The 19,656-nt window shown below is 33.5% G+C and overlaps 1 protein-coding gene across 4 annotated transcripts in view; it reads left to right on the plus strand.

The window, feature by feature from the left end:
- LOC135139885 (zinc finger protein rotund-like) overlaps positions 1 to 19,656 on the plus strand; it is a 296,081-nt gene that overhangs the window by 158,249 nt on the left and 118,176 nt on the right. For all 4 annotated transcript variants that reach the window (XM_064070240.1, XM_064070237.1, XM_064070238.1 and 1 more), the window contains one exon: positions 15,311 to 15,422. In XM_064070240.1, coding sequence (XP_063926310.1) covers positions 15,311 to 15,422 — 112 coding nt within the window. The remainder of the gene's footprint in view (positions 1 to 15,310; positions 15,423 to 19,656) is intronic.

Below are 19,656 nucleotides of genomic sequence, written 5' to 3' on the forward strand. Positions count from 1 at the left end.
ACAAGTTTTGTTAAAACATCAACAACATCGATTTAAACATAGGTGGTTTCATGATATGTGTCACATAAGCGAGTACAATAACAATAACAAGTGCATACGTGTAGGACTATATGAGATCTTACTGCACCATTAGTTTTAGTGGCACTTACGTTGCGATGAAAACAGTGCAGGTGATAACAATGGAATTTTTAATTTAACGGTTTCGAAAAGAAAAATTAATGTTTATCTACTGCAAGCAAACTGATAGTAACGACGCATAAGTGCGTATGAAGCAGTGCCCTGTGTATAACTTATAACCTGCTGAATATAAAACTGTAGAAATTCTTGCAATCACTTACTAGTGGCGGACAATGTACTCTATGTACGCTTACCCTAAAACCCCCTAGGTAAGTTCACTACACACAAGTGCATCCATTTTTTGCCATACTTCCGCCCTTTCGTGCCCTATTCTTCGCCCTCAGCCCTTTAATTTACGCAGATTTTTCGTACATTTTACAATTACCATCATTTCCTCTTCCACCTCACTTCGTAATGGCCTTTCGTACTTTTTGATTGTCGTTTGCTTAGGCAAGAATTTTTTTTAATTAAAAAACGTTTAACCGAAAAAATTGTTTTTGAAACCAGGAGCAAATTACATGCAAAGTTCCGTATAATAACGACGACTTTTTTTCTAAATATGATATGTCGTTTCACTCTTACCAATTTTCAAGGATTACGCGTACAAGATGAGGTGGAATTGCTTATACAGGGTGTCTGTGTCTCCAGACGAGTGTAAATCCCTTATTTTATCGATTTGTCTGTCATGTAATTCGCCAAGTCGTGGGAACGTTAGAAATTATATATTTATCCCCACTCCTATAATTATGGCGTCATTTTAAAACGTTATTCAATGGAGTTTGCTTTATTATAATCTTTATAAATTTACCTGTCGTGCGTATGAAGTCAAACTGGCGTTGATTTTAGTGCTTCCACTGATGTTTTAAATGGCGTCCCAAGGGCCCCGTTCCCGGTCCTTTCCTTTTGTTATTTGCGTTACCGACCTACGAGATTTATATAAAAATTGGGTGTAATAATTCTAAATTTTAATATCCTACAACCAGACTCGCTCTTTTATGCTTGTTACTGCTTTTCTTACCAAAAATGGATATTAAAATGACCTTTTTGAAAAGTTTTTTAAGCGACGAAACACCCGTAAGTGGCACTTTCCTTTTGATCAAATATTCTCCTGTTACTTTTAACCACGTCTCGCCGAAACATTAACACGTATCTGCAAAGCGAGCGAAGTTCTGTGCGAATCCGGTGATTTTTTCATCCCCTCAGCTCACCTGTGCCGATTTTTTCTTAAAAGCCATTCCCCCTCCCCCCGGTCCAGGGCCGGACTGCGGCCCAGGTGCAGGTCGCGTCGATACCACACGAAACGTTCTGGAATCGGCGGCGGGAGGGGGCGGCCGCCGCCGCCACGCGGGGCGAAAAAATCGCCCTCTTCGTCGTGTGTTGGTTTTTTTCGGGCGGGGGGCGGCGGCGTCGGAAAAAAATGGCGCGCAAGCGTGAGCCCGAAAAAGTCGAAGAGCGCTGACGGCCGAGGGGCGCCTGGGGTACGTGCACCCCCCGCCCCCACCTCCCCTCCTTGTCTAACGTTATTGATTTTCATAAGCGTCTCTGTTCGGTCGTCTAGTCCTGACCTGCGGCACGTCGATTCTTATTCGGCAGGACATCGATTTCGGGGAGTCCTTCGTCCTTTTTATGTTGTTTACACGACGTGTGGATTCCTCCTGAGCGGCGGCGGCGGCCGCGGGCGCGATTTATGGGGGTCGGCCGGGGCTCCGGGCGGCGGGCTCGAAATCGGGGAGTACGGGCCCCGCTTGCGATTTGCACGACGGGAAAAAACGAACAAGACCAATATGGTTTGAGAAAGTTTGCGAAAAGTGGGGAGAGGGAGGGGTTTCTTGAGGGGAAAGATGTGTATCGGGGATGCGATGGGGTTAATTATCGTCGTGGATTCGGGGGCGCAGATCGACGGTTTTCAATCGGTTTTTCGTTTAAAAATTTAGGGGAGATCCTGGTGGAGCGGTTGGACTTTTTGCCGAGTGGTTCACAGTAGTAATGAGTTTAATAGGACATTTGAGTTCCTATTAAAATTTCAAATGACGACTTTATTTACTTGGACGCGTTTTCGCAGCTTTTTTCTCGAAATCGGTCTATTTTCGGGGCTTTATATCACAAGGGTAATATAGGAAATGATGTCATCGTAGTTTTCGGAAGCACGTTGCTTAGCAACACTCCGACGCAAAAATTATATCGACTATTAAAAATGCTAATTTGTAGAAAAAAAAGACCAGAGGACTGCTGGATGTTTTGTTGTAAAAATTGCATTTATCTGTAATTAGGTTATTCAAATCCTAGTAACAGAAAAAAACCTACCTACACTGTCTTTTTTAGCCTTTTTATTTTCCTGTAGGTAAATAGAACTTCTTGTATTTACTATAGTCCTTCTTCTATCTTCTAATTCTTTATTCACTTCTGTTTCTCTAGAACTTACTTTCGGCCTCTATTATCTGTAATTTCCGTTGTCGTTGTCACAAACCAAAATTTCTAGTAATTTTATGCCATTTCATATTGAGATGACGTCATCATTTTTTTTGCATGCCATGTAAAATGTAAAATCCGTTTCAAATTCTCACGTCATTTACTGTATTCTGGTCCAAAAAGTGAAAACACAAATGACAACTGAAACGGTTGTTTTTTCATTTTTGCATCAAGCAAAATGGAAGTAAAAATTCATAGGATTTTATATCAGTCCTATTAGCATTTAATTTGTTTATTTATAAATTACAACTAATAAAGAATAGATGGAAATTGTTTTATATTGTAAAATAATGAATTAAACATAAACCATTCGTTGCAAACATTTTATCCAATTTTATAAAACGCCCTTTTCTCTCTCTTTCGTTTCATTCTACGTTAAAAATTAAACAATAAAATTAACGATTTGTTTTCAGTTTGTTAGAAAAAAATCTGTATATTTTGAGGTTTGTATTTTTTTACAAACTTGTAGACAAGGACAAGTCCGAAATCTGTGACCACAGAACTATAAAAAGACGACAGCAACCACAGACCCACCAAAAAAGGTAGCAACACATGTACCAGCATACGAGAACAGAAAAATGAAAATCCATAATTTAAAAAGCGAGCTTTTAACACCCAATAATGCGACCGTATACGTACCTAATAGTTGTAGTAACTTACATAATAATAGCTAATTTCCATGTAGTTTTGCAATTATTTTCACGTAATGCTGGTATTGATGCATAAACTTCCTTCCAGGGGGTAATTTTAAACTACTTACTCTAATCGATAATAGTTTGAACTGTAAGCGATTCAAACAACTTGCGTTATTAATGTCAAAGTGTTACATACAGTAATTCGTTTTAAATTTTTCACACTAAAACAACGCTCCAATTAAGCTCAATACATAATGAAGTACGTTAAAGCAGTTCGTAAAGTTGTTTCTTTCAATGAGTAAATCCCGCAGAAAATTAATTCGCGTTTAATTGGAGCGCTCAAACTTTGTTTCGAACCACTGACTCCAACCGAAGACAAACGTTGACAGCCACTGCTAAAAATCAAAAACTCGTAGACGCCACTACGTTACGTTCGGCGTCTTATCGTAATGGTTAAAATAAAACGCCTTCCGTACATTTGTCCCTGCGATATCAACATGTCTACAAGATTCTTACTCATTTCACTTTTGATTAAGTCGTAATGATACGAAATTTGAATTTTAAATGGAACACCTGTAACTTACGTTTTCACTTTGAGTACGTCAATGTGTTTTAATTTACGGACGTCGAACAAATACAGGTCAGTATTTGCCTTATTATAATTTCGTTAGTCTACCTGTCTGCTTGTTACAAAAAATTGAATCTGTTAAGGAGTCCCTTTTTTGTTAAACAACACGTACCGGAGAAATTCATCCTTTTATTATTATGTTAGCTCCCTACGTTGTGTATAAAGTTTCTTTGCCTCTTTTTATTGATTTACCTTTCTGGAAGTCGAAAGATCGGTGTAATTGTACCCTAATTGCGACAATGTTCTCGATTCTATTAATCGTTTGTGTAAAGGGGTTGTTTAAAAAAAATGCGGGAAATTTATTTTACTTGTAATTACAATGAGGCATTCATTGATTCAGTTCAATATGTCTTCATCGCCGTCTCACTGTTGACGGCGATTTGAATTGAAAGTTCTAGAGCAGAAACCAATTTGACACCATCTTTAGAGTCTACTAGGGAAACGATTACGTTATAAAGGAGCCTGTCTTCCAGGTTCGTTTTTTCATTCACCGAGCGTGCCGATTTTATGTTTGCTCGACGTTTCAGAGTTTCTAAATTCTCATCAAGGATTTGGTGACGTCATCTCAAAATGTTATTTTTACCTACCACGTCTAGATTTGAGGAAAAAAATCAAAATATTACAGCAGATTTGAAGATTTACTTAATCAAAATTTATTTGTTCATCTACTTCAAAAACTTGGTGACGTGATCACAAAATATTACTAAAATGCAATTTTGAGGTTTGGTTCTAACTACTGATACTAAAGTAACTTCATGGGTCTCATTTTTTTTACCCTATGTCAGCGCATGTGAAGTCCTTACTGTAAACTTAATTCGAAATGATTGATGTAAAAAAGATCTGTATCACTAAAAGCTTTACGTGTTTTTAAGGGGTCAGCAACTTTTACAAGTTTAAAATCCTACTACTTCCTTGAACTAAAGTTTTTAAAGAAGTGGGTAATACTGGAGGAATACTACCTGTTTCTAGGAAATCTGCAATATCTGATTTGAAATCTGAATTTTTTAAAAATAAATGTGATGATCAATATTAATATGACACTTTGTACATTAATATTTATATTTTAATTGAATCGCTTGTAGTGATCAACGGTTCGTGGGTGGGTATATGTATAATGTAAATTATCTGCTACAAATATATGCATGATTTTTTTAATTACAAAAATAATATTGTAAATTTCTTTAGTTTTTTGAGGGTGTTTCTCCTGTTTGTTTTGAAATATTTCGATAACATTTTGAGTTACATTCCTGAGTACACTAGTAAAGGAATGAATGACAGCACCTATGTTATAAGACTTGAATCAAGTTCTAGAAAAATTCCTAGAATTCTCTAATTAGATAATCTCTCAATTCCTAGAATTAGGAAAATTTAATAAATTGGTGGATAATTCCGAAATTGATTCTTTCGAAACATAACTGAATAATTTCACTTTTCCCTAACAAATTCTACTACATTATTATTAATTACTAAAGAATTTTGGCTAATTGAGGAAAATTTAAGATTTCTAAATAACAGCCAGTAATTAATTTCGAAATATCTAGTATTCCAAAAGTTTAATATTTTTTTAGATGGTATGTCATTTGCCAAAATCAGAAAAGAGAGGGTGGGTGGGCGGGGGTAGTAGCTGCCAAGATAAGACTGATTTTGGCAGATCACATACCTTCTAAGAGAAGAGAGGGTGGGTGGGCGGGGCTAGTATCTGCCAAGATAAAACTGACTTTGGCAAATCACATACCTTCTAAAAGAGGAGAGGGTGGGTGGGCGGGGCTAGTATCTGCTAAGATAAAAGTGATTTTAGTAAGTGACATACCATCCAAGAAAAGAGAGGCTGGGTGGGCGGGCTAGTAGTTTCTGTTAGAAGGTGTCTTATTTGCCAAAATCAGTCTTATCTTGGCAGCTACTACTCCCGCCCACCCACCCTCCCTTTTCTTAGACGGTATCTCACTTGCCAAAATCAGTCTTATCTTGGCAGCTACTAGCCCCGCCCACCCACCCTCTCTTTTCTTGGAAGGTATGTGATATGCCAAAATCAGTTTTATCTTAGCAAGTAGCTACTGATGACTAATTTTTACAAAAAATTATCAAAATTTGCAAACATTATGAGTTTACTTATATGCACAATTAATTACGAGAGTGATTCCTTCCAAACCTATAATTGGACAATTCCACATTTTTATAATAAATTCTACTAGATGATTCCAAATTTGACTTTCTTTAAATCGACAAATAGTTTCAACAATATATATTCTCTCACAATAAAAAATATTCAGTTAAATATATTATTAAGGCGTATAACAAAAAAAATTGGCAAATTCTAAAAAATTTCAAGATTTTCAGTACGCTTTTACTAATTAATGTCGCAATTCCAAGAATTACAAAAATTTAATAAATTGCTAGACAAATTCTGATAATAATTCTTTTGAAACCTATAATAATCAGATAATTCCACTTTTTTTTGTAATAAATTCTACCAATTTCAAATTCCAATATAATTCTTTAAATAGACAAATAGTTTCAATATTCTCCCAAAGCAGAGAACATCACTATAATCAATGCATATCATTACTTGGTGATAGTATCCCTAATGATAGAAGTCTTGCCTGAATACCGATCATTTCCGGGTCAGTAGTGGGTTCTATAGATATATAGCCTATAATCGGTAATTCCACTGTTTCTATGTAATAAATTCCAAATTCCAAAACAATCCTTTAAAAATACAAATAATTTCAAAAATATTTAATCTCACAAAGTAAAGAGCATTCAATTAAAAATTAAAAAATTGGTCGAAATTGTTTCCAAAGAACTTCCCTGGCTCCTGAAGTAGAATGAGACAAAAAATAAACACCCAATCAGATTTAGGAATTTAACTCGTTACTGTGGAAATTTGTCTTATCTTAGCAAGTACTAGCCCCGCCCACCCACCCCCTACTTTCTCAGAGGTTATGTAATTTGCCAAAATAAGTCTTACCTTAGAGGGACTAGCCCCGCCTACCCGCCCTCCCTTTTCTTAGAGGGTACCTCATTTGCCAAAATCAGTCATATCATAACAAGTACTAGTCCCGCTCACCCGCCCCCTATTTTCTCAAAGGGTATGTTATTTGCCAAAATAAGTCTTATCTTAGCAAGTACTAGCCCCGCCCACCCGCCCTCTATTTTGTTAAACGGTAAGTGATTTGTAGAGATGTACCGACTGTAGGTCTGGCCGACTAACCGACTAGCCGATTGTTCGGCCAGTAAAAACCGACTAGTCGGCCGACTGTTGGGCTTTGCTAAAACCGGTTTATAAATGCGACAGACAGTGTGTTTTTTTTTCTATTTCTCTGACTACCTTAAAAATTTGTTTTATTTTAATAAAAGGAATAACTAAAGTTCCTTTGTTTTCCAAAAAATGTGTTAAATTTGTTTGGATAATTTTAACATTTAATTTTTTTTAGTAACTCAGTACAAAAATAAAGAATAACACAATTTAGGGTCAGTTTAAACAACGTTTTAACTAAGATTAAGTTGATCGCGCATTTAACAAGGCCATTAGCGACGTCTGAGTGGCGTAGAGTCGGTCACATGGTACTTTAACGCGGGGTTAAAAATTAAATCGCAATTAAATATTTAATTGAGGTTCTGTGAACCGGGTTTAATTGTTTTATATACTATTTTAATTTTAATAAAAAAAGCCGACCGATCGGCTGTTTAGCCGACCAGTCGCCGACTGCAGCCGACGATGAAAAACGGCCGAATAGTCGGCTTATCCGACCGGTCGGCCACTAGTAGGTACATCCATAGTGATTTGCCAAAATGCTAATACATATTTGCTAAGGTAAGACTGATTTTACCAAGTGACATAATCCTCTGTGAAAATAAGGGGTGGGTGGGCGGGCCCAGCACTTGTTAAGATAAACCTGATTTTGGCACATGTCATACCCCCAAGAAAATAGAGGGCGTGTGGGCGGAACTAGTCCTTGCTAAGATAAGACTAATTCTGGCAAATCATATATATCCTCTGATAAAATAGGGGCGGGTGGGCGGGGCTAGTACTTGCTAAGATAAGACCGATTTTCCCTCTATGAAATTTGTAAAAACTTACAAATTTCCATAGTAACGAGCTAGATTCCTAAATCTGATTGGCTGTTTATTTTTTAACAATCCTTAAATTTTAATAGGTTCGATTCATCGATTCAGAATTGCCGCCAATGTAAGATTAAAAAAATTGGTCGAAAGTTATTTCGACAGAACTTCCCTTGCTCCTGAAGTAGAATGAAACATAAAAAATAAACACCCAATCATATTTAGGAATTTAACCCATTACTATGGAAATTGCAATTTAACACCTTTTAAATTTAACAAGCTTTTACAAGATTTTAATAGAGGCAAAATCAGTCTTATGTAAGAAGTACAATTGTTAAAGTTTTCAAAACCCTGCGTTTAAAATGTTCGCACTTAATTTTTGTTTTGTTGCTGGATGAATTTGGACAAATCTTTTGAGCTTTCAGTGTTTTATTTTTACGAATTCGAAAAAGTCTGGAGTGCCGCTGTATTTTTTTTTTTTTAATTCGGGGTAGCCATGGTGTATTATTTTGGGAGTCCATGCAGATTTTTTCTGTAAATTATTTAAAACAATTTTGGTGTTCTATTTTTGTAAAATCCAGACCTGACCTGTTTTTGAGTTAATTTTGAGACCCCTTTTTTTTTTGAAAAATTTGAAACCATCTTGAGGTTCTAAAATCAGTTTTATCTTACCAGGTATTAGCCCGGCCCACCCGCCCCCTCTTTTCTTAGAAGGTATCTCATTTGCCAAAATCAGTCTTATCTTAGCAGCTACTAGCCCCGTCCACCCACCCTCTCCTTTCTTAGAGGATATGTCATCTGCCAAAATCGCTCTTATTTAGCAAGTACTAGCCCCGCCCACCCACCCTCTCGTTTCTTAGATGATATCTCATCTGCCAAAATCAGTCTTATCTAATCCTTGCTAAGATAAGACCAATTGTCCCTGTTAAATTCGTAAAAACTTTTAGATTTCCATAGTAACAAGCTAAATTCTTAAATCTGATTGGCTGTTTATTTTTTAAAAACCTTTAAATTTTAACAGGTTTGATTCAGAATTGCCCCTAATGTAAGATTTAAAAAATTGGTCCAAAGTTATTCCGACAGAATTTCATACATATCCAGCATTTTCGAGTTGAGTTTTTTCTTTACAGAATTTTCTGATGACGTCATCAACATTTTTGGAAGGACACGTATATTAACTTAGATTGGTGTAAAACTAAAAATAACAGTATTGTATTCCCAAAATTTTCCGTCAAAAAATTATTTAATTCCTGGATTAATCAATAAAATAAATTGATTGATTCATTAATTTTTTTGAATTACCTTGCATAAGCAAATCTAAAATTATGGATGCAATGATAAATTATATAAATATATATAAAGTATAGGCTTATCATATTTTGCACATATTAGATAGGATTTATTCGGCAAAATTTTGAGATGATCAATTTTTTGGAGTTGATAAACAGGCACATTTTACTTAAGGAGTTACCATGCTGACAATAACTTCAAAACGTCTGCAAGATTTCAAAGTATTCAGTTTAAAAAAAAAATAAATTGACACAGTCATTAAATTTATTTGAGACACGCTGTATAACCAAATCTATAGTTCAATTTTTCCGTAATAACTTTTACTAATTCCTAATCCCAAATAATCTTAAAATATATAAGTAATTTCATGAATGTTTATTCTTTCAACGCAATGAGCATTCAAGTACTACAAAAATAACTGAAGAGAATTCCAAAATTTTAATGAATTGCTACATAAATTCCAAAAATCATTTAGTATATTATGTCTTGAAGCGAATTCCAAATGATTAAAAAATTGCTAGATACCTAAATTCCAAAAGTTATTATTTCAAAGACTATAATCCGTTAATACAATTAAATTGGGGAAATTACAAAAAATTCTGGAGAATTCTAAAAAATTTCAACATTAATTTCCAGTTAAAGTTCACTAATCATTAATGTCACAATTCCTAGAATTACAAAGGTTTAATTGCTATATAAATTAAAAAATAAAATTCACTTCCTACAATTCCAAGATTTTAAAAATTGTTAGATAATTCCGAAAGTGAAGAAAATAATACAAAAATTATTGAACCAAATTACAAAAGAATTCTAACGAATTGAAAAAAATTAAAAATTTCTGAATTAAACCCAAAATTAATTTCAAAATTCCTAAAGTTTGAAAAGTTGAATAATTTATTAGCTAATTCCCAAATATTTAATTCTTTAAATAGACAAGTAATTCCATTAATGTTTATTTTCCCAAAGCAAAGAACATTCAAATACAAAAAATAACAAAATTATTCAGGCGAATTACGAGAGAACTCCAATTAAAATCCAGCAATTAAGTAAGCGATTAATTTAGTAATTAATATCACAATTCCTAAGATTCCAAAAATTTAATAATGCACTTGATAATTCCAGAAGCGATTCTTTCAAAACCTGTAATAACGTAATCAATTTTTTTTTATAATGAATTCTATTAAGTGATTTCAAAATATAGTTCTAATTTTTGTAGTGCACACAAAAATTAAAAGTATAATTAAATGTAATTCCACAATAACTCAAAAAATTGAAGTCATTTCCAAGAATTTAAAAAAAGTCTGAAAGGTATTTTATTTCTGATCTTACATTTTTCACAATTATCTGACCAAATAAAATTATTATTTAATCACGATAATCTAATAAGTGGATGCATAATTATGGCGAATTTTACAGGACTGATGTCTTAACATCCAATTGCATAAATTTTTTATAAACTTTATGTACCTACCGTACTTCCGTAATTAAACATTAAACTGTGTATTAAAGCAAAAAAAAAAAAATCTGACCACGTATTGACTAACCAAAATTAAAATCGTAACATTACAGTGTATACATAATATCTTGATAAAACAGCGAATAACAACAACAACAAAACAAAATGAAGGTACTTTTTTTCAACGTGTGCTTTTAAAAGTAAATGGATATATATCGTTGTTATGAAAATGTGTTACATCGTCGGACTTCCAGTCAGCAAATCCATGTTTGCAAAAGAATCAATATACGTAGATGTAAAATTTAAATTATGCGATGTACAGGATTTGCATATAATATTTAAAACATTAACCATCGAGTTGTAACTGAGCGGTTGATTTGACCACACATTGTGAAAACGTGATGATACACATTATTTCGCGTCTCTTTAAATAAAAGGCAAATGTTTTCGCCCAAAACTTTCCTCAATCTGTTACACTCGTTCCGAATACCCCAAAATGAGCATAAATAATTACCCCCTTAATGAAGTCTTCACGTTATCAGCGAAATTCATCGGAATTAAAGCCATCGAATAACACAAATCGCCATCCAGACTTTCGTGTTAATTTTGCATTAGTTTAATGTAAATTATTCGATAACTAAAATCCTAATCGGCGCACTAAAAAACGAAATAAACCCTTTTTCATTCCAAACACGCACCCAATTAGCATTCTCTCTTAAAAATAAATAAAAATCAAGCACACACACTAAAACGAAAAAAATAACACAACCTCGAAAAATCGCCTCAAAATCCTCTCAAACGCAACCGTAAATAAATCCGCGATAACGCAAATCACGACCCAAATAAAAACTCCCCCTCCCTATAATTTCCACCCCCGACTAGCGCTAATAAACAGCTTAGTTAAAATTTAATCAGCGATCAAGTGAAAAATCGTCTTCATTCCGTGCCATAAATTTTTAAATCGTTGACAGACTCGAAACTTGAACTTTAATGGAATAATTAATTAAATTTAAAATCTTATTCGAAACCAATCTTTTCGGAACGATTTTGATCCAATTAAGAATCACCCAGTACCGAGTCACCGTTATTAATTTTTAATTGGTTCGAAAAAAAATGCACCGAAAAAATCGTGTCGTCCTTGGTCGTAAAATCAAAATCGGACATCCACGTCACCGTTCGTTGTACCACAACAGCTGAAAAAATTTTTAAAATCCCAGGGGGTGTAGGGCTGGTCCACACCCTGTCATCACCCCACGTGAAAAATTAATGAAGGCCACCCGTTTTCGGATCATGATTTATTGATTGCGCCACGAGCGACGTGTCCGAATTTTAAAGTCCGGCCCTGACCCTCCGCGGGGCAAGACGGAGACGCCGCATTGATGGTCGGTGTATTTGCGATTTCAACAGGAGTCGGCACAATGTGGAAAGGAAATTCAATGTTTGAGCAAGATTTTAATGCGGGAAGTAACGATTTTTGTTATATTTTGGGATGACGTCATTGGATTGTTGGTGGGGATGGACAAGCAAATTTTGGTTGGGGTTTAGCAATCTCCACGCTAAAATCACCAAAAGACAAACAGACGGAAATAGCAGACCCCCGTTTTCGTATTGTAGATATAACATGGAAAAACCATGATATTATACATTTTTCAATCAATAGTTACTACTAGTTTACGCTAAGCAGATAAAAATTAACGATAATCCCAGAGAATTCCAATAAATTCTACTAAATAATTTTAAAATAATTATTAAATTGAAATATTTATTTTGTTCAAAGAACGTAAATCAAATGTTAAAGTTATTTTATGTCATTTCCAATAAAAACCACTGATTTCAGGTAATTTCGTGAATTTCAAAATTTTGATTAAATTGCCCCATAATCTGGATACCTATATTTTTCAACAACCACACAATAGAATATAGAAATTTCAAAGCATAGCTCAAAATGTTCAAAAAATTCGACTAAATTAACAAGGGAATTTATAAAAATAATGAATTTCACCAAGTCACAAATATTTCTTTAAATACACATGAATTTCCAAAATTCCATAATTTTCGGACCTTCAAAGAATTCCGAATTTTCCAGTAATTAACTTCTAGAAATACCTACATTATTCGATAATTCCGAAAACTAATTCCTTCGAAACTTTAGTAAATAATAATTAATCAAGTAATAAATTAAGTAAGTAATCCTGTAATTAATTAATTATGTGATTAATCCAGCATTTAATTTTGCAATTCCTAGACGTCCCAAAGTCTATAATTGGATAATTCCAATTTTTAATAATTAATTCTACTAATTTCTAATTCCAAGCTAATCCTTTAAATATGAATAAAAGTAGTATTCAAGAATGTTTGTTCTAACAAAGCAAAAAGCATTCAAATAAAAAATAATAATCAAAAATAATTGAAGACGAATTTCAAAAGTTTCGTAATTATTTCGAAAATTCATCTTTCAAATCTCATGATTGGATAATTCCACTGTTTCATACCAAACTCTACAATGTACTTTCAAATTTCAAAATAATTTTTTAATTAGCCATAAAATCCAGTAATTAATTAAGTAATTAATCCAGTAATTAATTTCGCATTTCCTAGAGTTACAGAAGTTTAATAAATTGTTAGATACTTAATTCCAAAAGTGATTCTTTGGAAATCTATAATTAGATCATTTCAATTTTCGATAATTAATTCTACTAATTTCTAATTCCAAACTAATTCTTTAAATATAGAAGTAATTTCAAGAATGTTTATTCCAGCAAAGTAAAGAGCTTTCAGATAAATAATACCAAATAACAAAAAATTATTAAGGCGAAATACAAAAGAATTCTGGAGAATTGCTAAAATCCATGTTTTACAAGTAAAATTCATAATTTTAATGTCGTAATTCCTAAAATTACAAGTTTAAAAAATTATCAAACAATTCCAAAAATTCTTCTTTCGAAACCTATACATAATTGGATAATTCAGTCGTTTCATAATACATTTTTTTACTTTCTAAATTCAAAATAATTCTGTAATTAGGCAAGAAGTTTCAAGAATGGTCATTCTCCCAAAGCAAAGAGCATTCATTACAAAAATATATAACACTAAATATTGAGGTGCATTAAACAATATTTGTAAATAAAATCCAGCAATTAATTAAGTGAATTCCAGTAATTAATTAAGTAATTAATCCAGTAATTAATTAAGTAATTAATTCAGTAATTAATTTCGCAATTCCTAGAGTTCCAGAAGTTTAATAAATTGTTAGATACTTAATTCCAAAAGTGATTCTTTGGAAATCTATAATTAGATCATTTCAATTTTCGATAGTTAATTCTACTAATTTCTAATTCCAAACTAATTCTTTAAATATGTATAAAACTAATTTCAAGAATGTTTGTTCTACCAAAGCAAAGAGCGTTCAAATAAATAATACCTAATAACAAAAAATTATTAAGGCGAAATACAAAAGAATTCTGGAGAATTACAAAAATCCAAATTTTGCAAGTAAAATCCAGTAATTTTAATGTCGCAATTCATATAATTACAAAAGTTTTACAAGTTATCTAACAATTCCGAAAATTTTAATTTCAAAAAAATAATTCTATAATTAGTCTAAAAGTTTCAAGAATGGTCATTCTCCCAAAAGAAAGAGCATTCGTTTAAAGAATATTGAATTACATAAGATTTCCAAATAACTTCCAGTAATTAATTAAGTAAAGAATTATTCCAGTAATTAATTTCGCAATTCCTAGAATTCCAGAAGATTAATAAATGGTAATATATACCTACTTAATTCCAAAACCGATTTTTTCGAAATCTATAACTGGATAATTCCACATTTTGATAATTAATTCTGCTAATTTCTCATTCCAAAACAATTACTAAATTGGCAGAGTTTCAAGAATTCCTTATTATACTCCGAATTACAAAACAATTCTGGCGATTTCAAAAACAATTCAAGAGTTCCAAATAAAACACAGTAATTGATTTCAGAATTCCTAGAATTCCAAAAGTTTAATAATTGTTTCATAACGAATTATATTAATTGATTTAATTAATTCTACAATATGTCAAAAGAATTCAGGCGAATTCGACTCAATAAAATATTATATTGTTATAAAAAATTCCGAAATTCTGAAGCGATATTTTATAACAATTTCATCAATCAAGCAGTCACTCATGAACATAAATCATTAAAATATATAGTTTAAAGTCATAAAAATGGGATACCATTTAAAAAAATTCAAAAATCACCTGACGCCATTAACCTAGCAACGTTCCTCCCAAAAGCCCATTTTTTGCGAAATCTGATTCTCGCCTTTTCCATCGAACTTGCCCCATATTTTATGACACCTTCCATATACGTCCCGTCCCTCGGGGGGCCTTAGTAGCGGCGGCGGCCGAGAGAGCGCAGCACCCCTTAAAAAATTCATATTATCAATAATAATCAAGGAGGCGGCCTGTACTGTCTAGGGGTCGTTATATCAAACTGGCGGGGGTGAGTACATGACCTTGCCGTCGGCATGGAAACCAGACAACGCTCGACATAACCCCCCGCCCCCCGGGAGCGGCGTTTCCTTCCAAACCCGGGAAAAAATATTTATAAACTAAACTCGATTTTTTGCATTTTTTCGGACGAACTCGTAATGGTGGAATTTTTTGCAGTGCGGCCAACACGGCAAGGACGACTACCCCAACTGGACGAGGAACACGATGGGGATCAACAAGCAAGGGTACGAGGCCAAGATGAACGAGCACAACCAGATGCACCAAAAAAGTGAGCCATGAAACTTTTACATTTCATTTATCAAATTAGCGTTTAATGGTGAAAGTGAAACGGGGGCAATTTTCGGGTTATTATTGGCTTTGATTGTTTATTCTGTGAGATTTTAATGGTTTTAGCGTTAAATAAAATGGGGCGGTTTCGACTGAGCTATTAATCAGAGGGTGAATTGGCGTAACAACTGCTGTTGCACAGTTAATTCATATCTGAATGGAGGACTTGTTGCGCGTCGGGGGTTGTAAGAAAAAGGGGTTGTGATGCTCAATAGGGGAAAGTCGGAACAGGAGGAATTTTGCATATTTTCGACGTGTTCTATCTTACTAACAGCTTTTTATTTCTTCACTCATAATCATTATTAAGTCTGAGGAAGCACCTTCATTTAACGATATAAATGAGCACGTTGATTTATCATAATGAATGGTCCTTTTTTCTTGCTTTATTCCGTCTTTCGCTGTTTTCGCTCGCTCCCAGTCTTTTCAATTTCGCTCCAAAACTTCATTTTGTCTTCATATTCGTTTCTAGCGTTCTAATATTTCATTGGTATGCTCTCGGATTTTCTTTCTTTTTCGTTCATCTGTATCATACAACAATTGTTTATTATTCCTGTGTTTCCGTCGTACCTTTAATTGAAAATTTAATCTTGGCAGTTTCAAGATCGTTCCTACCTAATCATAATTATCTGCTTTTTCATCAAAGGATGCTCTATTTTCTAGCTAATATATCCAAAAATACTCGTACATGAGATACTGGTTTTGTTTACGAGACGAGGAAAGTTCACACGAAATTTAATTATAGTGGATCATGCAAGCGAAAAGCTATTTAACCTAGCATTAAATTAACTTTGTAGCATATGTTTGTTTTCACTTGAAGCTTGATATTCATTATTTCTTTTAAAATACTTGAAGTTCTAGCAAATGTAATTTTTTAGATGTTATGGTTATTTGCGTTACAAATGGGTTATACAGATTATTACCTCACGAGCGTGAAATTTGATCAGAACAATGCATTAACCCCTCGTAAGAGTATGACAACAATGCATTAAATGGATGAGAAAGATTTTTTCTAAGTGCAGTAATCCAATGTTGCCGTGCTAGTGCATTAATCTTCTCATAACTAAACTATACACAAGTACGGTTACAATATTAAAGCGAACAGTTAACTCAGCAAATTTTTCAAAATCGACGTCATCACATTTTTGGTTAAGATGAAAAAAGTTTGGTTAGCGTTTAATATCAGTGTAATAAAATGGCCACAAACAGAAATAGGAAACCGACATTTTCGTGTTTTCAAGCTTACCGTTCTATTTTAAATTATTAAGAAAAGCTATCTTTGGTTGCTGTTTTGAAATAAATAAATCGAACGATGTTAATTCACGTTATATCCTATTAAACTACGTCAAAACTGCGAGAGACCCTATAAAATAAAATTGACTGAGAAATACCATAAAGTGAATCATGGAACTCTAATTTCATGGTAAGCGCAGACAACTTTTTTATTAAACTAACCTTTTTACAATTATTTTCTAAGTTTAGAATGTGGTAAAATAGACTTTATTTTGTAGATCGTCTCTGCCTCCACCCGTGAGGTTTTAATTATTTTGAAAAAATTTAAAAGAATTTTGGGGACTCCTGTTGCTCATTTTTGAAAAAAAAATGTATGTATTTTATTTTAAAGAATGTAAAAGAGAGCCAGGACCCCAGATGTTTTATTTTTAAAAGAGTGTTTAAGAGTCTTTGGAACCTCAATGTCCTTTTTTTAACCTATATAAAATTTTGTTGGCCCCTAATGTGTTTTTTTGAGAATGTGGAAGATCTTCCAGAGAGCTGATGTTTTAGTTTTAAAAGAGTTGAAATGAATCGCGAGGAGAGGTCATTTTTAAAAAATTGTAAAAAATCGGGGACTCCTGGTGTTTATTTTTGAAAGAATTTGAAAGAATCTCGGGGATTCTTGGTGTTTTATTTTTGAAAAAACTTAACAGAGGAATCTTGGAGGCGCCTCCAATGTCTTTTGTTTGAAAGAATGTGAAAGAATCTCTGGGGTATTTGGTGTTTCATTTTCGAAATAATTTGAAAGAATCACGGAGACTCGTGATGTTCATTTTTAAAAAAGTTTATAAAGAATCTTAGAGGACTCTAGTATCTTTTGCTTTCAAGAATGTGTAAGATTCTATGGGGAGGACTAATATTTTTTTTTATAAAAAAAAATCTCGTGGTCCCCGATGTTTGATTTTTAAAATAATTGTTCATTTTTTAAGAAGTTTTAAAGAATCTTCTATCGTTTTTTATTTTGAAGAATGTAAGAGGTGGTCAGGGACCAAGGATGTTTTATTTTTGAAACAGTGTTGAAGAATCTTAGGGACCTCTAATGTCCTTTTTTAAGCTTTAAAAAATTTTGTTGGCCCTTAATGTGTTTTTTTGAGAATGTGGAAGATCTTCTAGAGCACTGATGTTTTAGTTTTAAAAGAGTTGAAATTAATCTTGAGGGGTCTTTTTTTTAAGAAAATTGTAAAAAATCGGGGACTCCTGGTGTTTATTTTTGAAAGAATTTGAAAGAATCTCGGGGATTCTTGGTGTTTTATTTTTGAAAAAACTTAACAGAGGAATCTTGGGGGCGCCTCCAGTGTCTTTTGTTTGAAAGAATGTAAAAGAATCTCTGGGGTATTTGGTGTTTCATTTTCGAAATAATTTGAAAGAATCACGGAGACTCGTGATGTTCATTTTTTAAAAAGTTTATAAAGAATCTTAGAGGACTCTAGTATCTTTTGCTTTCAAGAATGTGTAAGATTCTATGGGGAGGACTAATATTTTTTTTTATAAAAAAAAATCTCGTGGTCCCCGATGTTTGATTTTTAAAATAATTGTTCATTTTTTAAGAAGTTTTATAGAATCTTCTACCGTTTTTTATTTTATAGAATGTAAGGGGGGTCGGGGACCAAGGATGTTTTATTTTTGAAAGAGTGTTGAAGAATCTTAGCGACCTGTAATGTCCTCTTTTAACCTTTAAAAAATTTTGTTGGCCTCTAATGTGTTTTTTTGAGAATGTGGAGGATCTTCCAGGGCACTGATGTTTTAGTTTTAATAGAGTTGAAATGAATCTTGAAAAGGGGTCCTTTTTTTAAGAATTTTGTAAAAAATCGGGGATTCCTGGTGTTTATTTTTGAAAGAATTTGAAAGATTCTCTAGGATCTCTGGTATTTCATTTTTGAAATAATTTGAAAGAATCTCAGAGACTCGTGGTGTTCTTACAATTTATTTAACTTTTTCTTTAGTTGTTGTTTTGAAATAAATAAATCGAACGATGTAATTCATTCGTCCATCAAAACTACTACCTGCGAGTGAACTAATAGTGGTGTGTCAAAATAGACTTTATTTTGTCAATTTTTACCTTCTTCTTCTTGTATAAATCCTTGAAGTATTTGTTAACAGTTAGGATAAAACGCCCGGTACAGTTTTTTATATCGATACCAATTTTTTTTTTTCTTAAATTCCGATTGCGTGTTCTTCTACAAATTACAGCCCGCGCGTATAATGTTCTCCTAATATTCAAATAATCTACATGTAATAAGAATACTATGTAGGACACAACAACCATAAAATTAAACAAGACATCAAACGACTTTAAATCATATCGTTATTTTCAAATTAGTATTTTATCCTCAATTTCTCATACTCCGGCCGAAACCGTTCCGCCTTATCGTTTTCCGAATTTCAAACACTTTTTTCTGCACTCAGCATCTACTTACAACTGCAGGCGCCAACCAAATACCTACTTCCTCATTAATGCCGGTCCTGTTAAAACCATGTCCCACTTACCATCGAACGGGGGCCTTAAAAATGGCAACTTGCAAGCTTCAACCGATCTAAAAAGATAATTAATTAATTATGCCAACGACCCGAGGTGAATTTGTTGAATAAATTAATAATTTATTAGAACGTTCACGTCAAAGCAGGCTGCCGAATTTCGCTCGCTGGCTATTTTATGGTGGGTTATTAATTAGAATTCGGACGGAATGAAGGTGGGGCCGGTTAGAAAGGCACCAGAATGATATCTTTTTCGGCAAAATCTGCGACGAACGAGGATCGAGGTGTAGGATCCTGCCTGGATGCCGGTCACGACGGCGATCGCATCGCGCGTTTCGTTCCGTTGTTAATTTATGCCCCCCGAAGTTGTTCCTAATAAATAAGTAAGAATGGCCATTAAACGCGACGTTTGTCATCGAAATGATAAG

The sequence above is a fragment of the Zophobas morio genome, unplaced genomic scaffold (genome assembly GCF_036711695.1).
Source record: "Zophobas morio isolate AGI-343-1 ecotype UQ-CSIRO unplaced genomic scaffold, CSIRO_AGI_Zmor_V1 ptg000038l, whole genome shotgun sequence".
NCBI lineage: Eukaryota > Metazoa > Arthropoda > Insecta > Coleoptera > Tenebrionidae > Zophobas > Zophobas morio.